We start from the raw sequence: 21,942 nt of genomic DNA, 5'->3' as shown, positions 1-21,942 counted from the left end.
CTTTGCCAAAGTAAGAGTCCTCTCTTTTGTAGTTAGGTACTGAAAAGTTGAACTACTACAGGAATATTTCAGGTAATGAAGATCATCAAGCCTGTAATCATAATGCCTGTTCCATAAATGAATAAGCTCTGGTTCACAAAAGTCAGGCTTTTTGTATCTGCTGCTGAGCTGGAGGGCTGCTCAGAGCATTGCTACTCTGATCAGGAATTTTCTTATTTCAAGGCTGGATGTGTCAGTAGTTGGGTCATGCCCACCAGTTCTTCAGCAGATAACTGCCCTTGGGTTAAACTACCCCGTTTATCTAGTTAGTGGCAGTGGCCACTATTGCTTCTCTTGGCAGATGTATTCTGTCTTCAAGGTTTCAGTCTCCTTCTACGATACTGTCCCATCCCCTGAACTCACCGTAGTTCATTCTGACCACCTTTCTTGTGGTTGTATTACATTGTCACCTGAGTTATCTTTTGGTCAGTAGTATTTGTGGTTCTCATTCCCCACTGAGAAGCTTTAGAGCACGAATTCTTTTTTATTTTTGTGCAGTAGTCTGCTGTTCATGTTTTTTTATTTCATCCCCATTTTCTGTTTTCCAGTTCTTTCTGTCTTGGCCAATTATATTCTGTATGGACAACAAACTTCTTTCAGTAGCGTAGTCCTACCCTTTTAAGATCTTCAGTTGCATCTTATGCTGATCTTAAAAGGTATTCTAATGGTATAAACTTCCTGTATCACAGTGTCCTTACTGTGGAATTGATACAGATCAGCGGAAGTTTAGCACCAGATTTTACAATATCTAGTCCTGAGTTTTCCTTCCCTGCTTTCTCCTGGAAACACTAGGGTTTTTTTTTTTTTCCTTTCTCCCTGCCCCCCCCCCCCCCCCCCCCCCCGAATTGTTTTGTTGTGTATTAAAAGCTATTTGCAAAGATTGGTGTGAGGAGCCTGGTTTTCTGATTTTCAAATATTGCCCACTGGTCTGTCAAAATTCACAAAAGATTTTAAAAATTCCTTTTTTCTGACTTAAGGTGATCTATTTGCTGAGAACCGGAATAGTTTTGTTTTTCTTTGCAGTTTTGGAGAGTTGGCTGGATTACACAGGAGAGCTGGAACCACCAGAACCACTAGCTCGACTCCCACAACTCAAACATTGTATAAAGCAGCTTATAACGGACCTAGGCAAAGTGCAACAGATTGCACTTTGCTGCTCAACGTGAGACTAGAATATGTTGGAGACTGAGTGTGAAGTTGGAGCATCTGATGTGAACAGCTCTGTATATTTAAATGAAATTAGCATGCTGGTTGCATGTGATGCAGATTGACTTCAGGGATTTGTGAAGAAGTGCTGTTCAAAGAACAGCAAAATGGTTATTTTATCTCATAATTTTGGGTTTATTAGGCAATTACAACGCTATAGAAGAGGTCATACTGTTGTCTTCAGAGGTTGGATGTTAGTTGATAAATTATACTTAAATTTTCACTCCTTACAAGTTGCTCATTGAAACAGTAGACTTTTTCATAATTAAATTGACTAAAAATTGTGCCACTGAAGAACAGAGTTCTAAGAGCCAAAAATGTTTAGTTGATAGAGGTTGTAAATAACGTTGCATAGTTTAAGTGACTTGTGTCATGTTTTATTCCTTCTGATTTATGCATAATAGCACACGGTATTTAATCACTAGGAAATGTTATAACAGTTTTCAGACTTAGTAAGTATGAATGTCCAGCTCTTAACTATAAAGTGTTATGTGGAGGTTTGCAAGTAATGGTGGCCTAAACCCCACTTCTATTACGTTAAATAATGTAGCAGAAGGTCACAGGTGGATTGCACTTAATTTCAGAATAAATGATTGTTTTCCGTATTTATCCTGTCACTATCACATGACTCGGTACTGGGGAGACCCATTAGACCCATTAATGTTGTGTTTATGTGCGTTCTTGAGCTCTTAAATATGGCCATACTGTGCCTCCTGAAGCAGTGCTAGTGGGATGCCCTTGTTGCGGTAGTATGAAATACCACCGTGAAAAGACTGGAGATGCGCTTGGAGTTCCAGACTTCAACAAGGTCTGTAATGGACGTTATGTAGTTTTCTACCCTTTTGTTAATAATTGCCATTCCTGTTATATTTTGAAATGTAGACTTTTTTCAATACTCTGAACGTGTTCATTGTAGAAACTTATTCAATGAATGTGTGGGTTTGGGAATCAGTTTATTTTATATTTGTGTAAATAAAGCCTCAAGATCTATGCATGAGGTACTGTCCTCACAGACAGTGAGTGGGTTATTATCTTAAATGGTGTATGTTCACAAAGTCCTTTTTTATACCTTAAGTTTTAATTTCTGGTTTGTATTACTTTGTGAGAACAAGGTGAAAATGCTGCTTATGTTGAAGTCACATTATACAGTATGTTTTGAAATGTTGGTGTAATGTAAGTATTTGAGATGTTAAAAGTCTTTCAGCTGCAGATCATAGCTCCATAAATAATGACTGTGACTTTAGTTTTCCTTCCCAAATGTTGCTGAGTTAAGTTCACTGTGGAAAATGGTAAGCTGTTTTTGCAGTGAGTAATCCTTAAAAAGCTGGATTCTTTACCTTGACTTTGTGTGTGATGGTACCACCAAAGGGTAAAATTTAAGCACAGTTGTAATTGAAAGACCCATAACTGTACAAATTACTAATTTTTTATATGAATCTGTAATCTTTGTATACTGCAAAGAATAATGTAAACTTGAAATATCCAATATTATTGTAGGAGTTAACACTATCTACACAGTGAATACTTTATTTCCTTCAGAAAACAAAATAATTAGGCTACTCTAGGTAGTAACTAAGGCTTTTGTGCCAAGTATTCATTTCAGGGAATAATTTGTCTCAGTTTTATAGTACTAGTTGGTATATAGTGAATACAACATATGTACAGCAGAAAAATAAACTTATTTTTCTGTAATGCAGTTGGAATAAAGCTTACATGATATTTAAGAATCACTTTGCTCTCTGAAGATGAGACCAGTGTTCATACCTTGTCTCATTCCTGTTCATGACACGTGGATTCATGTATACTGTGTAGCACTAGAACAGGCAGCAGTAACCAGACTACCAGAACAGCATCAAAAGGAGCACCCTGGACAACTGTGAAGGTTTTTTGGTTTTTTCAGGTGAGATCGACCAGAAAAGCATTCCCTGGTTCAAATCTGTAAAGCAAGCACTCCAAACAGGTGTCTCTTGAGAAGAACATAGCTAGATTGTTAACAAGTCAGCTGTGCTTACAGTTTGAGGGTATGACAGCAGTTAAATCCCTGAGCAGACTTTTCACTCCAGAGTGGAACTTCTCCTTCCCAACCAATTGCTTTTTGTGTGTTCATTGTATGTTTTTACTTTGCCAGTTTATTTTTGCTCAGGGCAGTATTTAAGATTTGGAAGAAAAGGCAGTTCTGATGGGTGAATCAAATGGCAAATACTGGAGACTTGTTTACCTTTACTAGAGCTAGGGAAGCCCTTGCAGATAAAGACTGAAAAAATATTTATTTAAAATAGAATAGCATTTCTCATATTCAAGAAAGATTCTTTATTGTGCTCTGCCTGGATTCATTTTTGTCCCTGTTTTTGCAAGTTTCCACATTGTTACTTCTTAGTCTGGACCAACTGTTTGGTCTGGGAGGTCACTTTTTTATTTCTTTAAATCACTGGTAAGTGAAAGCAACATGGAGCCTTGATGAAATGAGCAAACATTGCACTGTGGACACATAAGTATATTTGTCTTTGTTTATGCACTATTAGAACCGAGGGCGCTGTATATAGAATTTTGCTTTGGAGCAATATTTGCAAAACTTGAAAACTTCTGTATCTTGGTGTTTGGAGTAAATAAATAGGTTTTGTTGGTTAAGTCTTAGTAAAGTCTTTGTTTCAATTAATGATTATTCGGTAAAATAACTGGGACTTTTTTTTTCTTCACATAGCATTGAAATGCAGGTACTGTAGTTTGACAGGAGTATAGATCTTAACTGTACCTGAAGTATGGAAATGTTTGCTTTCAAGATCTGTCTCATATAAATATTCTTAATAGGTAAACTGTTACGTATTGTTTTATATTGGATATTGTTTTAGTGAGGAGCTTGTACATTTGATTCCCAAATCCTAATATTTGTAATATATTGGGACCTAGTATATGTAATCTGACCCTAATTTTTGTTCCTATTTTGACAAATAGCCTACCAGGGCTGCTGCTGAGCACTGGGCAGTGTTGATGAGAGAGGGCAGCTGGCTCATCCCTCTGATTCCTTTCACAAAAGAGGAGTGTTGCAGGTAGGAAGCTGCTGTAACCAGCACAGCACTGTAGCATCTGGAAGTGTGTGTATGAGACTCTTGCGCTGGAAGACAAGTGTGAAGCCAGGATGCTTGTTCCAAGAGTGCAGAGACCTAAAGGTGTAGCTTCCCTGAACAGTTAGTTTCTGAAGAGTTAGTTTAGGGCAAGTGCTGTCAGCTGTACAGTGCGGACTATGTAGAGAAAAATATGTGATTTCTATACAATTTTCCTGTGAAAATGTGTTTTGCCCATGTAGCAATGGGCTAGCAGTTGAGTTTCTTCAGGTAGGTTAGGGAGGGTTGAGCTGGAAGGGAACACCATGTGGGTGCTGTGCCTGTGATGTTCTCCTGAAAGCTGCTGTCATGCTTCTGTGCAGCAGCAGCAAGCTTGGTGTAGAAGCTGCTGCATGTTCACTGTGTGAGGGAGTGCCGCTTTAGCATTAATGCAAAGGAAGGAGCTTTTGATGTATTTGAACAATCCATATAGAAAAAAATGCATGGGCATGGGAAGGCGAGAAGTTAGGAAGAGCTGGAGAGGAAAGGACCTGGCACAGGGTGTCCCTAAAGGCAGGGGCAGGCACTGATGTGCCTTCAGATGCATTTCTGGTTCCCTCTCTTATTCCCCCAGTAGCAGGAAAACAAGTTTATTCCCTTATCCTAACAAATTGACCTTCATAATTTCATTCTCAAACAAGATTTCCTGTAAAACTCCTGGATTTTAAGGCCCGAGCGTGCATCACTTTGCTAGAGCCTGGCTTGCGAAGCCTGGAGAACGTTCAGCCACTGGTGGCAGATCAGGCGTGTGTTTCATGGTTCAGTCAAATTGTGTAGGTTTTGCTGGTCATTTAAATGTCAAAATCAGGTTTTGAAGATGTGATCTGGATTTGAAATAACTTACTGAAATGTGTGCTGGCCATGTTTCTGGGAATGTGTGCCCTCTGATTTGAGCTTGTCCAAGCTCCCCATTTTACTTGCTTGTCTTAAGATTCTTGTAGGGGCAGACTCTCACATCAGGACGCAGTTGCCAAGTCATCTGTCAGCCTTCATGTGGGTAAATTTACCTTGAAGTTCCTCAGCCTAAGAAATCTGGCACAACCATTTTAATATTCTTGCTGTTATTTGACCAAAATAGAATTTCTTGTAATTACATCATCTACTGTTGATCATCATCCAGACAGTGGATCTCATTTGTGCTCAGTTTGATGCTAGAGTAGCCTCCCTGCTGCTGCAGCACTGGCATTTTGTCAAATTGCAAAAGGGTTTGTGACTGATACTTGGTCTGGTTTTTCCAGTGGCGTTGTTGAGCACCTCAAGCTGTTACGAGTTGTTTAGAAGAATATTCCCTGTCATCATGCTAAGCCTTCAGTACTTGCATAGCAACTTTCCTGTGAAGGGAAAAAACTATGTACAGCTCTTGTCTGGTTAATACCCGCCACAGCTAACCACAAAAAGTCCATGTTCAAATAGGCAGGTAGTTAAAAATGGAAAATACCATGTGGTTTTTTTTCCTGTTAGAACATACATGCAGACAGCAAAACTGGGAACAAAACAAAAAAGCTGGAATTCATCATGTTCTGCCTGCCGGGTGTTTCTGCTGGTGGTGCTCGTGTGCCATTGAGGTGTTTCCTCAGTAAAGGCTGAATGATGCCACAGTCTCCTTGGTTAACACTCCACACCAAGTTCTTGGGGATGGTGTGGGCCCTGTTTCCCATCGTTTCAGGATGTAAGGTGCATTGGGCCCAGGAGGAGGAGAGGAGCTTTCAGACTGTGGTGGTTTTAAGTTTTGCAGATAGAGTACATACACTGTTTTAAGGGACACCAAGGGAAGAACCAGCTCGTGATGTGGTGGGTTTCTGTACCCTTGTGTCAACTGGAGTACTGGTTTGCTGAATGCCACACTGAATCTAGGCTCCAGAAATGGCTGTGTCCTCTGAATAGAGGCCCAAAGCTACTGAAGATACTTTGGCTATTTTGCAGCTTCTCCAACTCCCTTCAGAAGTCCCTTTGAACCCAGCACGTGCTTGGTGGCTGCTCTTGTAAGAGAGATGCCCAAGCAGTTTAGTTTCAGGTGGATGAGGGGGCAAAGCATAGGCTTGTGTGGTGAGCTTGCACATCTGGATGTCACTAAGTACTTGTCACTTCAGAGGAAGTTGGTGATGAAGCTCTTGGAGGAGGTCAGTGCTGGCCACAGGCTGAATGAAGCAGCCAGAGCTCTGCAAGCTCAGTGTGCCCTCGGCACACACCAGAAAGCATCCAAGCAGCTCCTCTTCCCATGAGCGTCCTGGGCACTTGGAGCATCTCTGGTGAGGATGGATGCTAGCCCTGGTCCCTGCTGGGTCTCCATATCTGCCCACCCTTGGGTGGCAGAGGCAGCTGGCAGGTCCTCTGCTACCCTGGCACTGGTGTGTCTCCTCAGGGCTTGTTCTGTCCCTTCACAGCCTTCAGTGTCCTAGTACTGTGCTGCCTGGGCAGCCCCTGCCTCTCCCCTCTCTCTTCCCCTGTCTGCGGCAAGAGCTGCTGCTGGGAGATGTCATGACCTGCTCTGCCTCTTCCAACTGTTAAAAACCTGGTTTGGCATCTGGCTTTGTGCCTGCGATGTTGACTGGGGTTGCAGTGTTCAGCAATGGGAGGCAGGGACGGGGGATGGCAGCAGTCTGGGCTGGGGACCCTGGGGTCCCCCCCAGCAGCATCCTCTGCTGCCCTGAGTGCCACTGCCCCATTGTTCTGGGGACCTGTGACAGTGTTTCCCAGCGTGAGTGAAGTGTGCCCAGAAAAATTGGGCAAAAAGTGAGCTTGTGGGGCTTGGCAGAGAGCTGCCATGGGGCTGGAAGAAGGAGGGTTCAGAGGCTGCCAGTGTTGCGGAAGGGTTCAAATAGGCTTTCCAGCCAGGTACTTCCCATCTTGCCAGTCACCAGGATATGAGTATCAGAGCAGCAGTTTCTTGACTGGCTGCATCCAGTCTGATGTAGAACCATCACTGTGGTATAAAAGCATCCCAACAACCTGCATCCAGGTTGGAGGTGGGGGAAGGACGCCCAGGAGCCGGCCTTCGTTCACATGATGTGAGTTAATGGCAAAAATAAAGGAAGCAAACCCCTCCACTGCTTTGGGGGCCTGGGGGTGACAGTGGGCTGCAGGTCAAGGTCAAGGCTGAGGGCTAAACCCTGACCTGTGTACTTTGCTGAAAAGACACCTGGGTTTGAGGTTGATGGCTGAGCAGGTGTGTAAAGCTCTGGGCTGTGGTGTGGAAGGAAAGGAGAAAGCGACAGTAGGTTTACAAGAGCAAGCTCATCAGACATGAAAATGAAGAGGAGATTTGAGCATGTCAGAAGCAGGAAACATGCAGGTAGTGGGGGGGTCCTGCTGCACCAGGCTCTGGGCGCAGAGGAAGAGGAAGGAAGGGATGTTGCCACATGGTGAAATTGCTTCTGCGCTGGTTCTCACCACAGAGGAAGCTTCAGGTGCTTTCCCCAGGCTGTGCTTTGCTGATAAAGGGCTGTTGAAAGCAAAGGCTCAGGTGTGTTGCTCTTCTGAGGCATTTCTGCTGCTTTTAAGGCCCCCTCTAGTCCAGAGGTGTAGCCTAGGTCAGGGTTGAACATGAGTATCTGCGTTCTGCCTTTTGGAATTTAGTGTGCACCCAGTGCACCCATTTCTTGCCCCATTGCTCCTGAACAGAAGTTGTGATGTTAAACGTTTTTAAACCTCTAGGGCTCATTAATTTGCCCTAAGCAAATTGGCCAAGGACCAGACCTGATGGCAGGGGTGGGAGTGATGGCTGTGGCAGGAGCAAAACCCCCCAGGCTGTGGTGGGTGGAAACCTGCTCCATGATTACAGCTGGCAGTTCATGATTTATTCGCAAACCCTTGACTGTGAACAAAGTGCCCTATAATTAAGATATTATAAATGGTTATTGCTGCGTGTCTACCAGAATCATGTTTTATGAACCTTAAAACCAGTACAATCAGCTGCTTGGGGTGCCGTGAGGGGCTGGTTTCCTCCTGGCTGCTGCTGTGCTGGTCCCAATAAGCAGAGAGGTGAGTTATGGGTGGGTGAGAGCATGAGGGTCTGCAGCTGCTGCTCACAGATCCTGTCCTGCACAGACACCCCCCAAAAAGTTTGTGCATGAACTTGCAGGGTCTGACAGGGTCAGGCTCTTCTCCCACCTGGGCCAGGCTTTGGCTTGTTGGGTATTTGCATCCCATTTCCCTGCTGCTGTGGGGGCGGAGATGCGGTGGGGTGCCATTGCAGCCTGTGGGGTACAGTACAGTACAGTCTCTGCCGCCTTCTCCCATGGGTGCAGGGGTGATGCTTGGGGTGCACAAACATCATGTCCTAAAGCACCCAGCTTTGGGGGGGATGGGCCCTTGGGCAGCCCTTTCCTCCATTGTCGGTGCCTGCCCCTCCCCACCTTCGTCTCAGCTGTCCCATGCTCCCAGGGCATCAACAGTGATTGTGGCTGAAACCAGGTGAGTGATGTAATGAGGACTGGGTGTCTGCCATGGGGCTGTGGCCAAGTGGGGTCCTGCCCTCAGCTGTTCTTTGCCCCCTTCCCTGCAGGGCTCTGCTTGGGTGTGGCCGTCTCTGTCAGGAGAAGGTAGGAGCTGATGGCTTCCCTCAGGCCCAGGCTGATGGGAGAGTCCTCCTCTGGTGGGGATGTGGCCTCTGAGAGCAGGAGGGAGCTGTGGGAGGGCAGATGGGGTAGTTAGTGGACAGACCCTAGACCCCTGAGTGTCTGTCAGGGGTGGTAGGGGGAGCCCCAGCCCCTTCCCCAGCCATCCCTACCTGTCAATCTTGTCCCAGTTGAGCGATGGCTTCATGACAGTGGGCAGGGTGGAGGTTGGGGCCACCCTTGCCCCTTCCATGGAGCAGGGCTCCCTGAGGAGGCAGCACAGCCCCTCTCCAAACTCTGGGCAGGGAGCAGGCAGTGTCAGCAGGGTGCCCCCACCTGCACCCCAACCCCAGGGGCACCTTTCCCCCCTCCCTCCTTTGCTGCAGGGCACAGGGCATCTCCCCCCATGGACTGGGGATGCCAGTGGCCTGGAGGAGCATTACCAGAGTAGTGGTCCACCAGGTCGTGTAAGCTGGGGAAGGTGAGCCGGGGTGAGATGTAGAGCCAGCCGTTCTCCAGGCGGTAGATGCGGTAGTGTGTCACCGAGTCCCAGGAGGCACGCTCGCTGCGGCGCACCGACAGGGAGTAGCAGCCTGCTGGGGCACGGGGCGAGGTGCACATGGCCAAGCTGCCGTGGGCACCCACCCTGCTCATCTCCACGGCCCTGTGTTCTCCCATATCAGGGATTTTATTGCCCCATGGGGGTGGCTGGCAGCACGCTTCCCATATCAGGGATTTTATTGCCCCATGGGGGTGGCTGGCAGCACGCTTCTCCCCATAGGGCTGCATGGCTGTGAGCACCCCTGTGACAGCCCTGCACCACGAGCACTTCCAAACCAGGGGACGGGGGAGTGCCAGAACATGGGATGACCTCAGTAGCACATCAGGTGCTGTGGCTCTGTGCCCAAGTCTCCACTTCTGGGGGCCATGCAGGATTGGGCCATACCCAGTCTCGTGACCCCCTTGGTGCCCATGCAGCTGCGGGGCTATGCAGTGCTGTGCTCGTGCATCAGCCATGTGCACTGGGGCACCCGGCAGGATCTCCTCACCGGGTCCCCTCAAGCAGCTCATCATGATGGGACCCTGTTTTGTTTCAGAGGCTGAGCCTTTTCACTTCTCTGCTTAACCACAAGCTGCAGGAAGCTTAGTGGTTTTTGTTTTCTTCTGAGGTCCAGTGGCAGAGGCTCAGCATGAAGCAGGGAGCAGCAGCACCAGGAAACTGCCATGTGGGCCTGGCTGTTGCCACCAGGTGCGAGCGATGGAGGATCAGCCCTGCTGGGGCCCTGATCATGCCCTCAGCACCCTAGTGGGCATGGCTGGGAGGGGGTACAGGAGTTGGGGCCCAAGGGCTCTCACCTCGCCTGGTCTGGCTCTCCCGTATCAGGAAGGACCCGCTGCGGTTGCCTGGCTGGAGCAGCAGCTCCTCTGCCTTCTGCCGGCTGACACCCTCATACAGCCACCTGCACAGGTAGGGGGCACTGGCAGAGCCACTCCTGGCTGTGCAGGGACACGTAGTGCCCCACGGCCTGTCCTGCCCTGGCCTTGAGAGGACAGCTCTCTTGAGAGGACAGAGGGCAGAGAGGACAGCTTGAGGTGCAGTGGCACCTGTCCTGGGGCCACCCTGGCACACAGTGCTGTCTTCCTGAGCCCCAGTGCTGCTGCATGGCTTGGGGAGAGAAACGGGGTAGGATATCCCCATGTGGTGGTGCAACACAAAGCCTTGGGCTTGGCCAGGCTTTATGCAGTGGGGCTGTGTGCCCTGGGCCCCACCCTGAGCCAGACCCTTCTCAGCATTTACCTGTGCCTGACCTTGGCCACACAGCTGCTGGGGATGTGGCACTTCTTGCCGGACACCTCGGATGCCACCAGCCACCACTCTCCATCCCTGTGAGGGAGGGGGATGAGCCATCCTGAGGGGCTGAGGCTGCTGGGTGCGGGGGGAGGGGGAGGGGGGGGGGGCGGCCCAGGATGGGTACCACCATCATGGCCCTATGGGCTCCACACCGGTTGGGAGTGCCCACTCACTGTGAGGACTTACTCAGAGAGGACACGGAGCTGCTCTCCCATCCTCAGGACAGTGGCTGCCCCTGCGCCGGCAGGGAAGTCGCAGAGGGCCAGAGCCAGGAAGCTGCTGGGGTCTGTGGGGAAGTTGAGGGGGCTCAGAGCTCTCCTGGCACCACCCATGGAGGGGAGGACTCTGCACAGCAGGGGACACTGACCAAGCTTGTAGCTGTTGGGCACCTACCTGCCTGCATGGGTGGTGGGGGCTGCCCTGTGTCAGCAGCTGCTGGTGGGATACTGAGCGGCTTCTCCCGGCTAGGCAGGCTCCCCATCCCCCAGGGTCAGCATGCGCCCCTGGCCCCTGGCCTGGGCTGCTGCTGCCTAGGAGGGACAGAGAGGCTCAGGCTTGGTGCCAGCAGCACCATGGGCCCTGGGCAGAGGGGTTTGCCCCCTGCCAGGCCACAAGCCCTGTGGCACAGCTGTGTGGGGATGCAGACTCAAGGGTCACAGTCACCCAGGGCAGGGCAGCAGGCAATCACCTCTCCTTGCTGAGGGCATCTGGGGCCTCATGCCCACAGCTGGGGGTCCTTCCCAGGACAGAGAATCTGCATCCCCATGGTGAGCAGCACCTGGCTATGCTGGCCTACTGTGTGCTGCCAGCCCAGTGTCCTCCAGTGTGTGGGGGACCCTGTCTCAACACCCCAAGCTGCTGGTCCCCATGGGGCTCTATGGGGACACCCCTGTGCCTGTTTTGGTTCCTGAGCCACAGAGAGGTGCAGCCAAAGCCCTCCCCCACCTTCAGTGTGGGGTGAACCCCACTTACCTGCTTCTTGCTGCTGTCACCATTGTGTAGGAGTCATCAGGGCTAGGCAGACATCAGCTGGGCTCTGCCCTGTAGGGTGCTGCTCCAGCGTGGTGGGTCCACAAGACATGAGGGTGTCCCTCTGGTGCAGTGCGTCTCCCTCAAGTAGGGCAACTCCCTACCCCACAAGACCTGCTTGGTTTGCCCTAGTCCTCCTGCTCTAAGGCTGGGTGTTTTCAGGTGCCAGAGCCAGGGCTGCTCCCAGCAGTGCTGCTGACAAAAGGTGCAAGGCACCAGAGCTGGGGCTGTGGGCTGCCACTGTTTCCTGTGACGTGTGCATGCACATGCAGGGTTTTCTCTTTTTCACTCAGCCAACAGGTTGCTCAGCTGGGGGGACCTTGGTAGGGGCACAAGGCCTAAGAAAATCCCTGAGGGCACTCAAGGCATGATGGTCATCGCATGGGATTTGGGGGTGGTTAAGGAGAGGGATGGGCAGCACACAAGAGCAGGAGCTGAGCCGACTCCAGCATTCAGAGGTTGCGGCTGAACAAGTGCTGTCCCCAGCCAGGACAAACCATGGGGGGTGGGGGTATGTGTCCCAGGGTGTCCTCTCTGCATGGTGGCTGCTGCTGCACAAAGCTGCTCACTAGTGCAGCAGGTCCATATTCTGCCCTTGGGATGATGCACGGTGCTGGCTGTGGGTGGGATGCTGCACAGCCATGCATGGGTACTTCTTGGCACAACTCTGCTCCGCACCCAGCACGGCCAAGCCCAGCGGTCCCTGTACCTGGCTGGGTTATATGTGGGAGGAGCCCCAGCTTCCTATCTGTTGCATCTCCACCCTTAGTCCCAGCCCCATCCAGCATCAGCCTCCACCCAGCCAAGTGCCAGCAAATGCTGGCCCAGTATGCAGCCATTTCCCAACATGCGTGCGGATAGTTCACTTTTCAAAGCAAACAGTTTGGTTCAGTCAGCACTCTGCACCCCTCCGCCTTGTGGCAAGTCCTTGGGATTTGCTCTTGGCAGCTTTTGTGCCACCATCCTGGGCTGGGACCGGCCATGCTGTGCTGGTGCTCACAGCCCAGCTGTGCAGTACTGTCTCCCCCACACTTCCTGCTGTGTCCCTGCTGTGGGGCTCCTGCCCCAGCCACAGTGCTGTGGCTGAACATCCTGCTGCTATTTATGCTGCACCCTTGAAAGTTTCTGGTCAATTGTAAACCACTGTGACAGGGTGAAATGTCCATGAAAAAACAAAAGCAGCTGACCAATGGGGCTTTGCATGGCTGTTGAGGTTCAGCCCCCCTCCCCCCAAGCCTGCTCTGAGCTTGGACACTGCTGGGTTGCAAGGAGTTGATTATGTCTGGGCGAAGATTCATTTGCACCTGGAAGCGGTGGTGAAGCCCTGCTGAGGTCCCCAGGGATGTGGGGGAAAACACTTGGGTGTGCCATGAGTGGTCCCAAATGTGGCTCGGCTCCCCCAAGGCCAGCGCTGTACCGCCCAGCATCTTCTTGGATTAGTGCTGGTGAACAAAAATGGGACCTTCAGTCACCCTCCCCAGCTGGACAGTGGGGCTGGGCAAAGGGGCACACGGGCAGGAATGCAGCATGCAGAAATGGCAAAAGCATAACCACAGATCGGCCACAGGATGCAGCCAGCAGCAACCCCCCCCTCCCTCCCCCCCCCCCCCCCTTTGCCAGGTAGTCCCATGCCACAAGTGGGCAGGGACAGCAATAACATGCTGGCTTATGCACCTCAGATCCAATGGAAAGGGACAAGTCTCCAAGCAAAGTAAGCCACAGCAGCAACCATCCTTGCAGGCTGTTTCAGGAGTTAACATCAAATAATGGATGATTTGTAGGGATGGAGCCCTGGAGGTCCCCAGTCCTGCCACTGCGTCAATATGTGACTGACACCAGCTTGGCTGTGGCTCCATCTTGAAAAACCTCCAAGAATGGACATTCCCCCCCCCCCCACTCATCCCACAGCTGCACCACCCTCCCGGCTTAAAACCAAGGAAAAATCCCACCACCAGTTCTGAGCCTCCCAAACCAAAATTTTTGGCTGTTACTCCTTGCAGCATCATCTGGCACCGCCAATGAGAGTTTGTCTCCATCACCTTTTGCCAAGGAACATGTCCAGCTGTGGATGTGCAGCATGCTCCAGCCTGGGCAGGGGCTGCCTGTGGCCACAGCTGGGGCCATGGGGCTGGGAACAGCAGAGCAAAACTACCTTCTCACAAGGACTGTGGTTTTTCTGGGTAATGTGCAGCCCAAGAGGCACTGCAGCCCAGCAGTCACATGGCAGAAACCTCAGCCCAAGGCTGTGAGAAGTGTTTTTTTCCATTGGTGATCCCAGAGAAACCTTCAGCAGAGCTGAGCTCAGCAAGATTCTCCCTGTGCTGCTGAAGAAAAGGATGCACACTTTTACTGATACAAAGATTTGGGATCTTGGGCTGGGAGTGCTGTTGAATGAGCTTGTCCCAAGGTTTTGAGCAATTGAGAATTCAGTCCTAAGGATGTGGGACAGCTGGAAAGCATCGGCTCCATGTGCCTTCCCACCCCCAGCTGAGCCCCCTCCCTGGGCATCCCAACTCCAGCCAGAGGAAAGAGGTCTAGGAAACACTCCGGTAGTTTACAGGGAGCAAGTCTAACCTCAGTGCTGCCCCTCGAAGTGTGGAAATGCACAACTGTGTCCCCTCAGCCGGCGGGTGTCCAGCTAGCGCCCCGGCAACTAGTGGAACCAGTGCTGGCGTCGTTTGGGGCCCCAGCCCAGGGAAGCCCATCCTGAGCTCAAGCTCTGGTCCTGGATGGGGTTGGCATTGCTCATGCCACCTAAAGAAACATTTTGCCCTTTATTAAACTAATTTCTCAACTTGTATTTAGGTTTGATTGTTGTATTTTTACAAGGAAAAGCACTTGCTTATGTGAAAACAAGTTTACTTTTTCCAGTTCTCCTTGGGGTAATATGACAACCTTCACTACAAACCTTGCCTTGCTTATGCCTATGAACCACCATGGCAACAAAGCTCTGTTCTTAACCATCCCCTTCCAAATTGCTAAAATCTCATCTATTTACTCTCCTGGGCTCCTTGTTCATGGGCAGCCGGTGGCTCTGAGCTCTCCTGCTCCACATCATCATAAACAGTACTCGGTGAGCTCGCACCATCCCCTGCTGTGGTATTATTTCCTCTAACTCATTTCATCGTCATTTTAATATTGTTTGCCTTTCTTTTGGTCTGTTGCTGTATTTTCATATGGGAACTTGAGGAAGAACCATTTCTCAGTGTAGTCAGCTGGCATTAAATCAGAGTGCTGCACATACATCAGGTCTTCTCTTGCATACACTGCTTTGCATCCAGCACTTGCATTTAGCAGCAATGAACATCACGTGGTATCTGGTGGCCTGATCTCTTTGATAGTCTCATGTCTTCTATAGACTCAAACTTACGTTTTTGTTTATTTAATCACTTTGTCACTTCACTACTTGCTCATTAATACAACTGGCCGATTGCTCCCATTTCTCACCTTTCATTCAGTTTGTGATTCATGAAAACACTTTGTCTCACTTCCTGCAACGACATCCCCCAAGGTCTTCAGAATCAAAGCACAAGGCTGCGGGAGCCCACCCTGTGGGCATGACAAGACTGGGACTAATCTGTGACCAACAGTTTAACCCCTCTTCAGTCCCAGCTAGCTTTCTGTGAAAGTCAAGATGACAGACATCTGAAATTTGAGAGTAAAGCTGGATCTGAAAAGCAGAAGATGAAGAAACGGTTGTGTTAAATGACCAGCTGCTATGCATTGCTCCACCTGCACCTGGTTGCAGTGCAGGGGGCAGACCTGCAAACAGACCTCATGCTGCCTACCAAACTGCCCTCTGCCTTTTTGTGTCACAACCACTGCTTGTCACAGGGTTTACAGGTTAACTTTGTGTTATACCCGTAACACGCTGGTGCAAATCACTGTTCACCAGGGAAGGCAGCTCCTAGTACTCACCTTTGTTTGGAGGCAATTCTTGGTGACGTGCCTGTTTTGCAGCAAACCTGTCATTCAGTCTCCACTCTGTCAAAGCTGGAAGTTTCTTTTCACATTTTCGCTGAAGCCAGCTCTCCAGCGCCTTTAGACAGCGTCTTCCAGCAGGGCCACCCAACCATGCTACTCCCACATGGCTGCAAGGACACCTCTGGCAAGCGGTGGCCAGTGCTACCCCTTCCACGGGAAAGAGTTTGCCTCTCACAGTAAGAGATGCCAAAACTGACAAAACCGGTCAGGTTTTTGGGTCATGCCAAGAGAAACAACATGAGCACACAGGGTAACAACGAAACTCAGTTATAGCTTTATTTAGTAACTGGTACAAAGTCCCCCTCAGGCAGAGCCTACCAGTCCCATTCCCTACCTGAAATGGAGCAGAATGTGAGTGTGACCCTCAGTGAGTCAGGACTGCTCAACAGTTAAGAAAGGATGTTTTGCTCATCTACTGAGACCTGTAGTAGCCTGATCACTCATCCCTTTTCTCCCATTAACAGCTAGACCCTGGCATGCAGCAGGCATTTGCCTCCCGCCCTCTGTGACCTGGCCAGATGTAAAAAGGCAGCAGAATTGTGAATTCCACAAAGACAGTAAATAGTACCTGCACAGAGGCATTCACTGCTTACACTTCTGACCTGACTCACACAAACATGGGTCTGCTGGCCATCATTACATTCAGTGGTATTTCCTGAGCCTCAGTTAATACCCTGTGCAGACACTCTGCCTGGGGCTGGCAGCAGTGGGAAGCAGAGCTGGCAGTGCAGGAGATTTCTGATCTCCACCTGGCAAGGGGCACTGCTGCCCACTTCACAACCTACTTGATGTTAAAGATTCACCTGTGCCAGGGTAGAATAGTGACTAGGTGTTAATGCATCTGGCCCTCCCGCAGGAGAGGGGGAGGCTGTCAAGCAGAGGTGGTTTGGAAGCCAGGGCTGCCGTAGTTTAATCCCTTGTACTTGGTTAATAGTGCACCTTGGTTAGTCTAAGTTGACTTGTTAATTGCTTTTGCCTTTCAGGAGGCTCAGGTAAGAAATCACTCTGCTCCCTCTTAACACACATACAGAGATGAGACCAAGACAGTATTTCTGACCATTTGTTTTCCCCATGGCTGCCTGGCACGCCAAGAGTCCTGGGAACACAAAGACCTTCTGGTGGGTTCTGCACTCTAGGCACAGCTCTGGCAAAGAGCATCACCTGCTCCAGTGCCTGGAGTTTCATATCATCATGGTCTTGCTTTCCCACATCCCACAGATGCTATACCAACTGCACCACAAGGATCCTTTAGCAGAAGCACAACTAGAAAGCAATTCTAAACCTCACAAAGCCACGGAAATTATATTTAAATGAACAGGGGAGACAATGGCTGTCATCTGGATTGATACACAGCACAGACAGGAGATGGTATCAGCATGTACAGTAAAGTGACTTACTAAGACCGCGGAATGTTAACGAGTTTTAAAGAGGTTCTGATGCCAAGGGCATACAGAAAGGACCAAAGTAATGCCAAGTACAGACTACCAAGGAGGTGGCAGCTCAGATGGGCATGCACAAGTTAGAGAACAGTTAATGCCATGTTGGATGAAATGCTAGATTCTGAGTGGGTTCAGTGGGGGCGAGTGGAGTTGTCTGAATCCAGAAGAGGGGCTCCTGCCTAACAGGATACTTCCATGGTTTGAGGTGCATCCTGGAGGTCAATTCCTTCTGGGGTTCCAGCACTTCCTTCACCATGGTTGCTAGTATGAGACCGGCTGCGGACACTCTCGCCAGAGCCCACACTAGAGGAGGAGTGAGTACGGGAGCGCATCAGCCTGGTCATACTAGCTGCTGGCACTGCAAGAAAGAGCAAGTGTGGGACTTAGAAAAGGCGAAAGTTCCTAGAGCAAGTATCACAGTCACTCAGATAAGTGTCACTGGGTAAGCACAAAAAGAGCTCTACCCTCAGGAAGAAAACTCACTCTTCACTGCCAAAATTTGCATGTCTAAAGCAAGGTGTTTAAGGCCCAATTTCAAAAGGTCCAAGGTGAGCAAATGCCAGAAGTGTAACTGATCATTTGCAAGTGCAGTCATGGTGAGTGTCTGTGCAAACCAAGGCAGCTGGTGTAGATGACCTTTTGAAAATCAGTCTCATCACTCTAGAAAACCACAGAGCTGAAGTCATGCAACAGTCAACAAAATACAAATGAAAGGTGAAAAAACCATAGCATACACATTGTACAATGAATCAGCCTAGCCCACAGCAGGCCAGCAGGACATGCCGAGACAGAGCAATGCACCCGAAGAATCATTCAACTCAGTACACAGACTTGGGCTGAGGCAGATGCACAGTTGAAGGTACCTGACTCAGTGCTTAGATGGCTGAGCTGCACATAAGGGACTGGAAACAACATGAGACAAGGAAAGGGATGAATACAGGAAAGAGCCAATTAGTTGCAGTGTGTGACTAGCAGCTGCACTGCTCCTGGGATCCCCAGCTACTTTCCCTTCCACTCCCAGCTCACACATTGTGCTGAAAGCTCCCAGTATTTGTGAACACAGCTGCTAATGAGCATCTTGGGGAGATGCCAAGCTGACTCAAAAATCCATCAGGGCCAGATCTCTTCAATGCCTTTAGCTGGAAATTGCAATGCACCTGGTGACCCTACCCACTGTACACACCACAACTGCTCAAGAGAGATGTCATCTTCCTGTGGCAGGGAAACTAGGGTATACCCTGTAACTCCAGATACGGAACAGAAATTCATGTCCTTCATTCAGTTGACAGCATCAGATTTCTGCCACAAGCCTACTGCAAGGCATTACCTTCTACCTGCAGTGTCAGCACAGGCAGGTCCAACTGTTTTAGCCAATGTGCAGAAGGCACAAGAATAGCTGTTGAGGAACTGGCTTGTGCATTTCTAGAAATGGCAAGCTGCCTATTTGATTCTCTCTTGTTCTCCCTGAGAGAAGGACTTGCTGGCCAAGCTCAGTAGTGCCAACACAGTCTTGCCCACTGAAGTTAGGAAAACCATTCTGGGAGTAGCTACTAATTCTGGAAGTAAAAAATTACCCCCTGTCCTTCTCAGTGCTGCGCATCCTATTTGCAAGACAACTGACCCCCAAAGTGCTGCTGAAGTCCTTGCTCTGACGACAGCACTTACTGACTTTACTAATGCCAGGAACACAAGAGAAGTGAACACTGAAATACTCTCAGGCTGTGAGGCTGAGGGAGCCTTCTCACATGGCACCCTCCTCTGCAGGACCAGGCCCTTCTGGCCAGCCTTGGAGAACATGATTGTCCTGCTACGTTCATGTCAACTACACATAGCTCTAAGGAAAAGGACAGCTTCTTCTGAGTCCTGATGCCCATGAAGGCAAAGAAATTCTGGCTGTGTGGAGACCATTAGGAGTGTCATGGCTACCACAGTGGCCATGCTTAGTGGTTAACCAGCCACATGAACCAACCCCTCCCGTGATTCCAGCTTTTGAGGGTTCATCATCCACAGAAGGGAACTCATGGCCCTGGCCCCTGGCAGGCAAGACAAAGCTGTGCCAAGGTGCCTGCAATAGAGACAGAGTTGCTTTAGTGCACTGAGAAGCCATTCTCCTGAAGTCCCCCAGTCTCTGGAGTGCCGAGGGCAGGGGAGCTGAACAGCTGTCAGCCTGACACACTCAGGAGACAATGTCTTCTGCCTCCAAGCACAAGAAGGAAGCCATAGGGCATGGCATGCATGGGATCAAAGCACAGTTCCCTCTGGGCTCCCTGGGTGTCTCAGAAGTCACCCAGCAATCTGTTCTGCCATTAGAGGGTTTCATTCTGAGATATTGCTTACCCCTGGTGAGAGTCTGAAAGAAATAGGTATGTCCAAGGAGAAAGGAAGGAGCTCTCATGTACCCATCACACCTGTGAGGCTGCACTGCTAAATCCTTCCCCTCTGGAGAAGGTATGCACAGAAGATTTCAGAAGATTCCCCATTCTTGGGAGCACACTTTTCTGGACTAGCACAAAGACGGACTTAAAAGGTTTTAACAACACCAGAGCAACCATAAAGGGATCACCGCTCCAGCTGCAGTGCAGATTAAACACATGTCCAGGAAAAGCATTGGTTTGCTAAGGCTTGTTAGAACTCTAGTTGATTTTCCAGCGTGAATGGATTTCCCAGCAACCACTAACTCAAGGGTGGGGACACAGATGCCAATGGGCTCAGATGGACCAGAGAGGCTGAGTTCCCTTTACAACAAAACCGCTCCAAACCAGAAAATTGTATTTGCCACTTACTGTAGCCCATCCCCTGTACAAAGTATTTGAAGGCTTCAGTCAGCTTGCCAGGCTGTGGAAACAGAAAGTGTGGCTTTAGTGTGAGCAGAACAAGGGCGTTTGTACAACCCAAATGCCGTGGGAGAGCCAAGAGGCGTTTCTCACCTGAACCACCTGGGGCAGACCCCCGCAGTCAGCCATCTGCAACAGGAAACAAAAGGGAGGTTGAACCACCCCAGGAGGACAATCCCAGCACCATGCCAGCACTGCCCACCCCACCAGGGCTGATGGCACCAGGCTGCACTGCTACACGAGGCACACTTCTACCACCTTGTCTCTAAAGCCAAAAAGCAAGGCCTGGTGATATGTCTTCCGGGAACCTGTTGCTGAAGGAACCCAGCACCTTGGAGGCCGCATTACCGAGTGATCTCAGGCCATACTGTAGAAGCCCAGGAGTAACGCTTCACTGTCCCAGCTCCCCTGCCACTCTTCCCAAACCCGTCACTTTGCACTTTTATACAGCAGCTGTCAGGCACACTGCGGAGCCATAGGTGAGGATGGGAAGGACTGGTGTAAAGCTAGAAAAAGTGATGTTGTTGCTGGCAGAGAGCAGGGTGGAGGCAGGGCACCTCTGCTAACTGTCAGCAGGTCTTCCCTGCTGGTTGAAGATAACAAGGAAGTAGCCATAGAGCAGGGATTCAGGGACTCCCTGACAAACTCTTCTCTCCCAAGTCTGACTCCATGCAGGAGAGTACACAGCCCTGAACGACTGTCCACAAACTTCTTAAAACTAAATGTATTGAAGGCAAAATCCTAAGTGGAGCTGGCCTCAGCAAAAATAATGTCTTTGTGCAGGCTGGAATGATCCTGGAGTGGCACTCACCTTCAGAAGGGTAGTTTTGGTTGGGTCAAGACGTGAATTGCATTCAACCTAAAAAAAAAAGGAGGAAAGAGGGACATGATATAATACAGAAAACTTGAAGAGTCAGACGTAAAATGCAAGGCAGCTGCATGAGAGGCAGTGGCTGTCTTCAGCAATGGGAGCTTCTTTGGGGCCAAGAAGGACTGAGCAAGAAAGCAGAGGGCACATAGGAGGAGAACAATGATCAAAAGATGCAGGGAGGAAAAGCAGGTGTTCCCACCCAAGGGGACCTTGTGGTGACAGAATGTCACTGTTCTGGGAGTGGCTGTGACTTCAAGGGAAATCATCCTCTGGTTTGGGGGATGTGCCGTGAAACCCTGGAGCACCTTCTGGGCTCCAACAGCAAGACTAGGAGGGAAGAAGACTTCTGCGCAGTGCAGCCCGGAGGGAGATCTCTCAATCCCCTAGCCAGACAAGGAGGCCACAGCCACTTCTTCTCCGTAAGGCTGCTGCCAAAAGGGAATAGGTGGGGACCCTATAGGAAAAGCAACCCCAGCAGGAGGGATTGTCATGAGCTGGGAACCCAGCCAGCCAGATCGGCAAGCCATGATCCAGAAGACCCCATCCTGTCCCCCAGCTGTGGCTAGGAAGCAATGAGAATCCTCAGGGATAGTATCCTAGCAAAAGTCAAAACCTGTAGAATGTCTCAGACTTCCAGACCAGACTGATGAAAAGGCAACAGACTTCCAGACCAGACTGATGAAAAGGCAACAGGCCATGACCAGAAAAAGCCCTGCAGCAATTCTCCATGCACAGCTCCTAGGTCCAAGCTACTGCTTTAGGAGACTCCTACACTCTTCCACATTTTCTTAAGACAACTGCTTTTGTTCACAAACCCCTGGTTTCCCCACAATCACTGGCTGAAGGGGAGGAGCAACATCCACCACAACCACACTGCACTGTGCCATGCCCCATTTCTAACTGTGCTAAGAGGGAAGGGGGTTATAGATGTCTGCAGAGAACAACAGGAAGAAGATGCTTGTAAATGTTGCCTTCCCTGTGATGCAGTGCTTCCGCAGAGCTCTGTGTGACTCCCCACCACAGGAACTGCA

General features: G+C 49.8%; 4 protein-coding genes across 18 annotated transcripts in view; 1 reads left to right on the top strand and 3 right to left on the bottom strand.

Annotated features, from left to right (window-relative positions):
- The window catches only part of PHF20 (PHD finger protein 20), a 74,400-nt gene extending 70,516 nt beyond the window's left edge, over positions 1–3,884 (top strand). For 10 of the 12 annotated variants that reach the window (XM_049816218.1, XM_049816219.1, XM_049816216.1 and 7 more), the window contains one exon: positions 1,045–3,884. In XM_049816218.1, coding sequence (XP_049672175.1) covers positions 1,045–1,205 — 161 coding nt within the window. In that variant the 3' untranslated portion in view covers positions 1,206–3,884. The remainder of the gene's footprint in view (positions 1–1,044) is intronic. The other 2 variants (XM_049816223.1, XM_049816221.1) reach the window with 1 other exon arrangement.
- The window catches only part of RBM39 (RNA binding motif protein 39), a 278,284-nt gene that overhangs the window by 183,066 nt on the left and 73,276 nt on the right, over positions 1–21,942 (bottom strand). The window lies entirely within an intron of this gene.
- On the bottom strand, positions 8,138–11,952 carry SLA2 (Src like adaptor 2). Of its 2 annotated transcripts, XM_049816270.1 has the most exons (8): positions 11,727–11,952; positions 11,148–11,284; positions 10,941–11,040; positions 10,701–10,787; positions 10,259–10,362; positions 9,346–9,495; positions 9,076–9,199; positions 8,138–8,972 (listed from the first exon to the last, which is right to left on the bottom strand). In XM_049816270.1, the coding sequence occupies exons 2-8, from the start codon at positions 11,233–11,235 to the stop codon at positions 8,822–8,824; spliced, it is 804 nt and encodes a 267-aa protein (XP_049672227.1). In that variant the 5' UTR covers positions 11,236–11,284; positions 11,727–11,952; the 3' UTR covers positions 8,138–8,821. The 2 variants fall into 2 exon arrangements, with proteins under 2 accessions (XP_049672227.1, XP_049672228.1); XM_049816271.1 differs by lacking the exon at positions 11,148–11,284.
- Positions 16,019–21,942, bottom strand: part of NDRG3 (NDRG family member 3) — a 60,409-nt gene continuing 54,485 nt past the window's right edge. For 2 of the 3 annotated variants that reach the window (XM_049816262.1, XM_049816264.1), the window contains 5 exons: positions 20,852–20,899; positions 20,134–20,169; positions 19,990–20,041; positions 18,070–18,108; positions 16,019–17,564 (listed from right to left, as the gene is read on the bottom strand). In XM_049816262.1, coding sequence (XP_049672219.1) covers positions 17,386–17,564; positions 18,070–18,108; positions 19,990–20,041; positions 20,134–20,169; positions 20,852–20,899 — 354 coding nt within the window. In that variant the 3' untranslated portion in view covers positions 16,019–17,385. The remainder of the gene's footprint in view (positions 17,565–18,069; positions 18,109–19,989; positions 20,042–20,133; positions 20,170–20,851; positions 20,900–21,942) is intronic. The other variant, XM_049816263.1, reaches the window with a different exon arrangement.

This window comes from Accipiter gentilis, chromosome 14, assembly GCF_929443795.1.
Source record: "Accipiter gentilis chromosome 14, bAccGen1.1, whole genome shotgun sequence".
Taxonomy (NCBI): Eukaryota; Metazoa; Chordata; class Aves; order Accipitriformes; family Accipitridae; genus Astur; species Astur gentilis.
The sequence above is the reverse complement of the archived record's forward strand: the minus strand, read 5'-3'. Positions and strand labels throughout refer to the sequence as shown.

Excerpts from the sequence above, each read along its gene's own strand:
- SLA2 (XM_049816270.1), bottom strand. The coding sequence starts at position 11,235 with ATGGGGAGCCTGCCTAGCCGGGAGAAGCCGCTCAGTATCCCACCAGCA. Across the intron at positions 10,788-10,940 it reads CAGCTCCGTGTCCTCTCTGA|GGATGGAGAGTGGTGGCTGG; the intron begins GTAAGTCCTCAC and ends CCTCCCTCACAG. Across the intron at positions 10,363-10,700 it reads GTGGCCAAGGTCAGGCACAG|GTGGCTGTATGAGGGTGTCA; the intron begins GTAAATGCTGAG and ends CTACCTGTGCAG.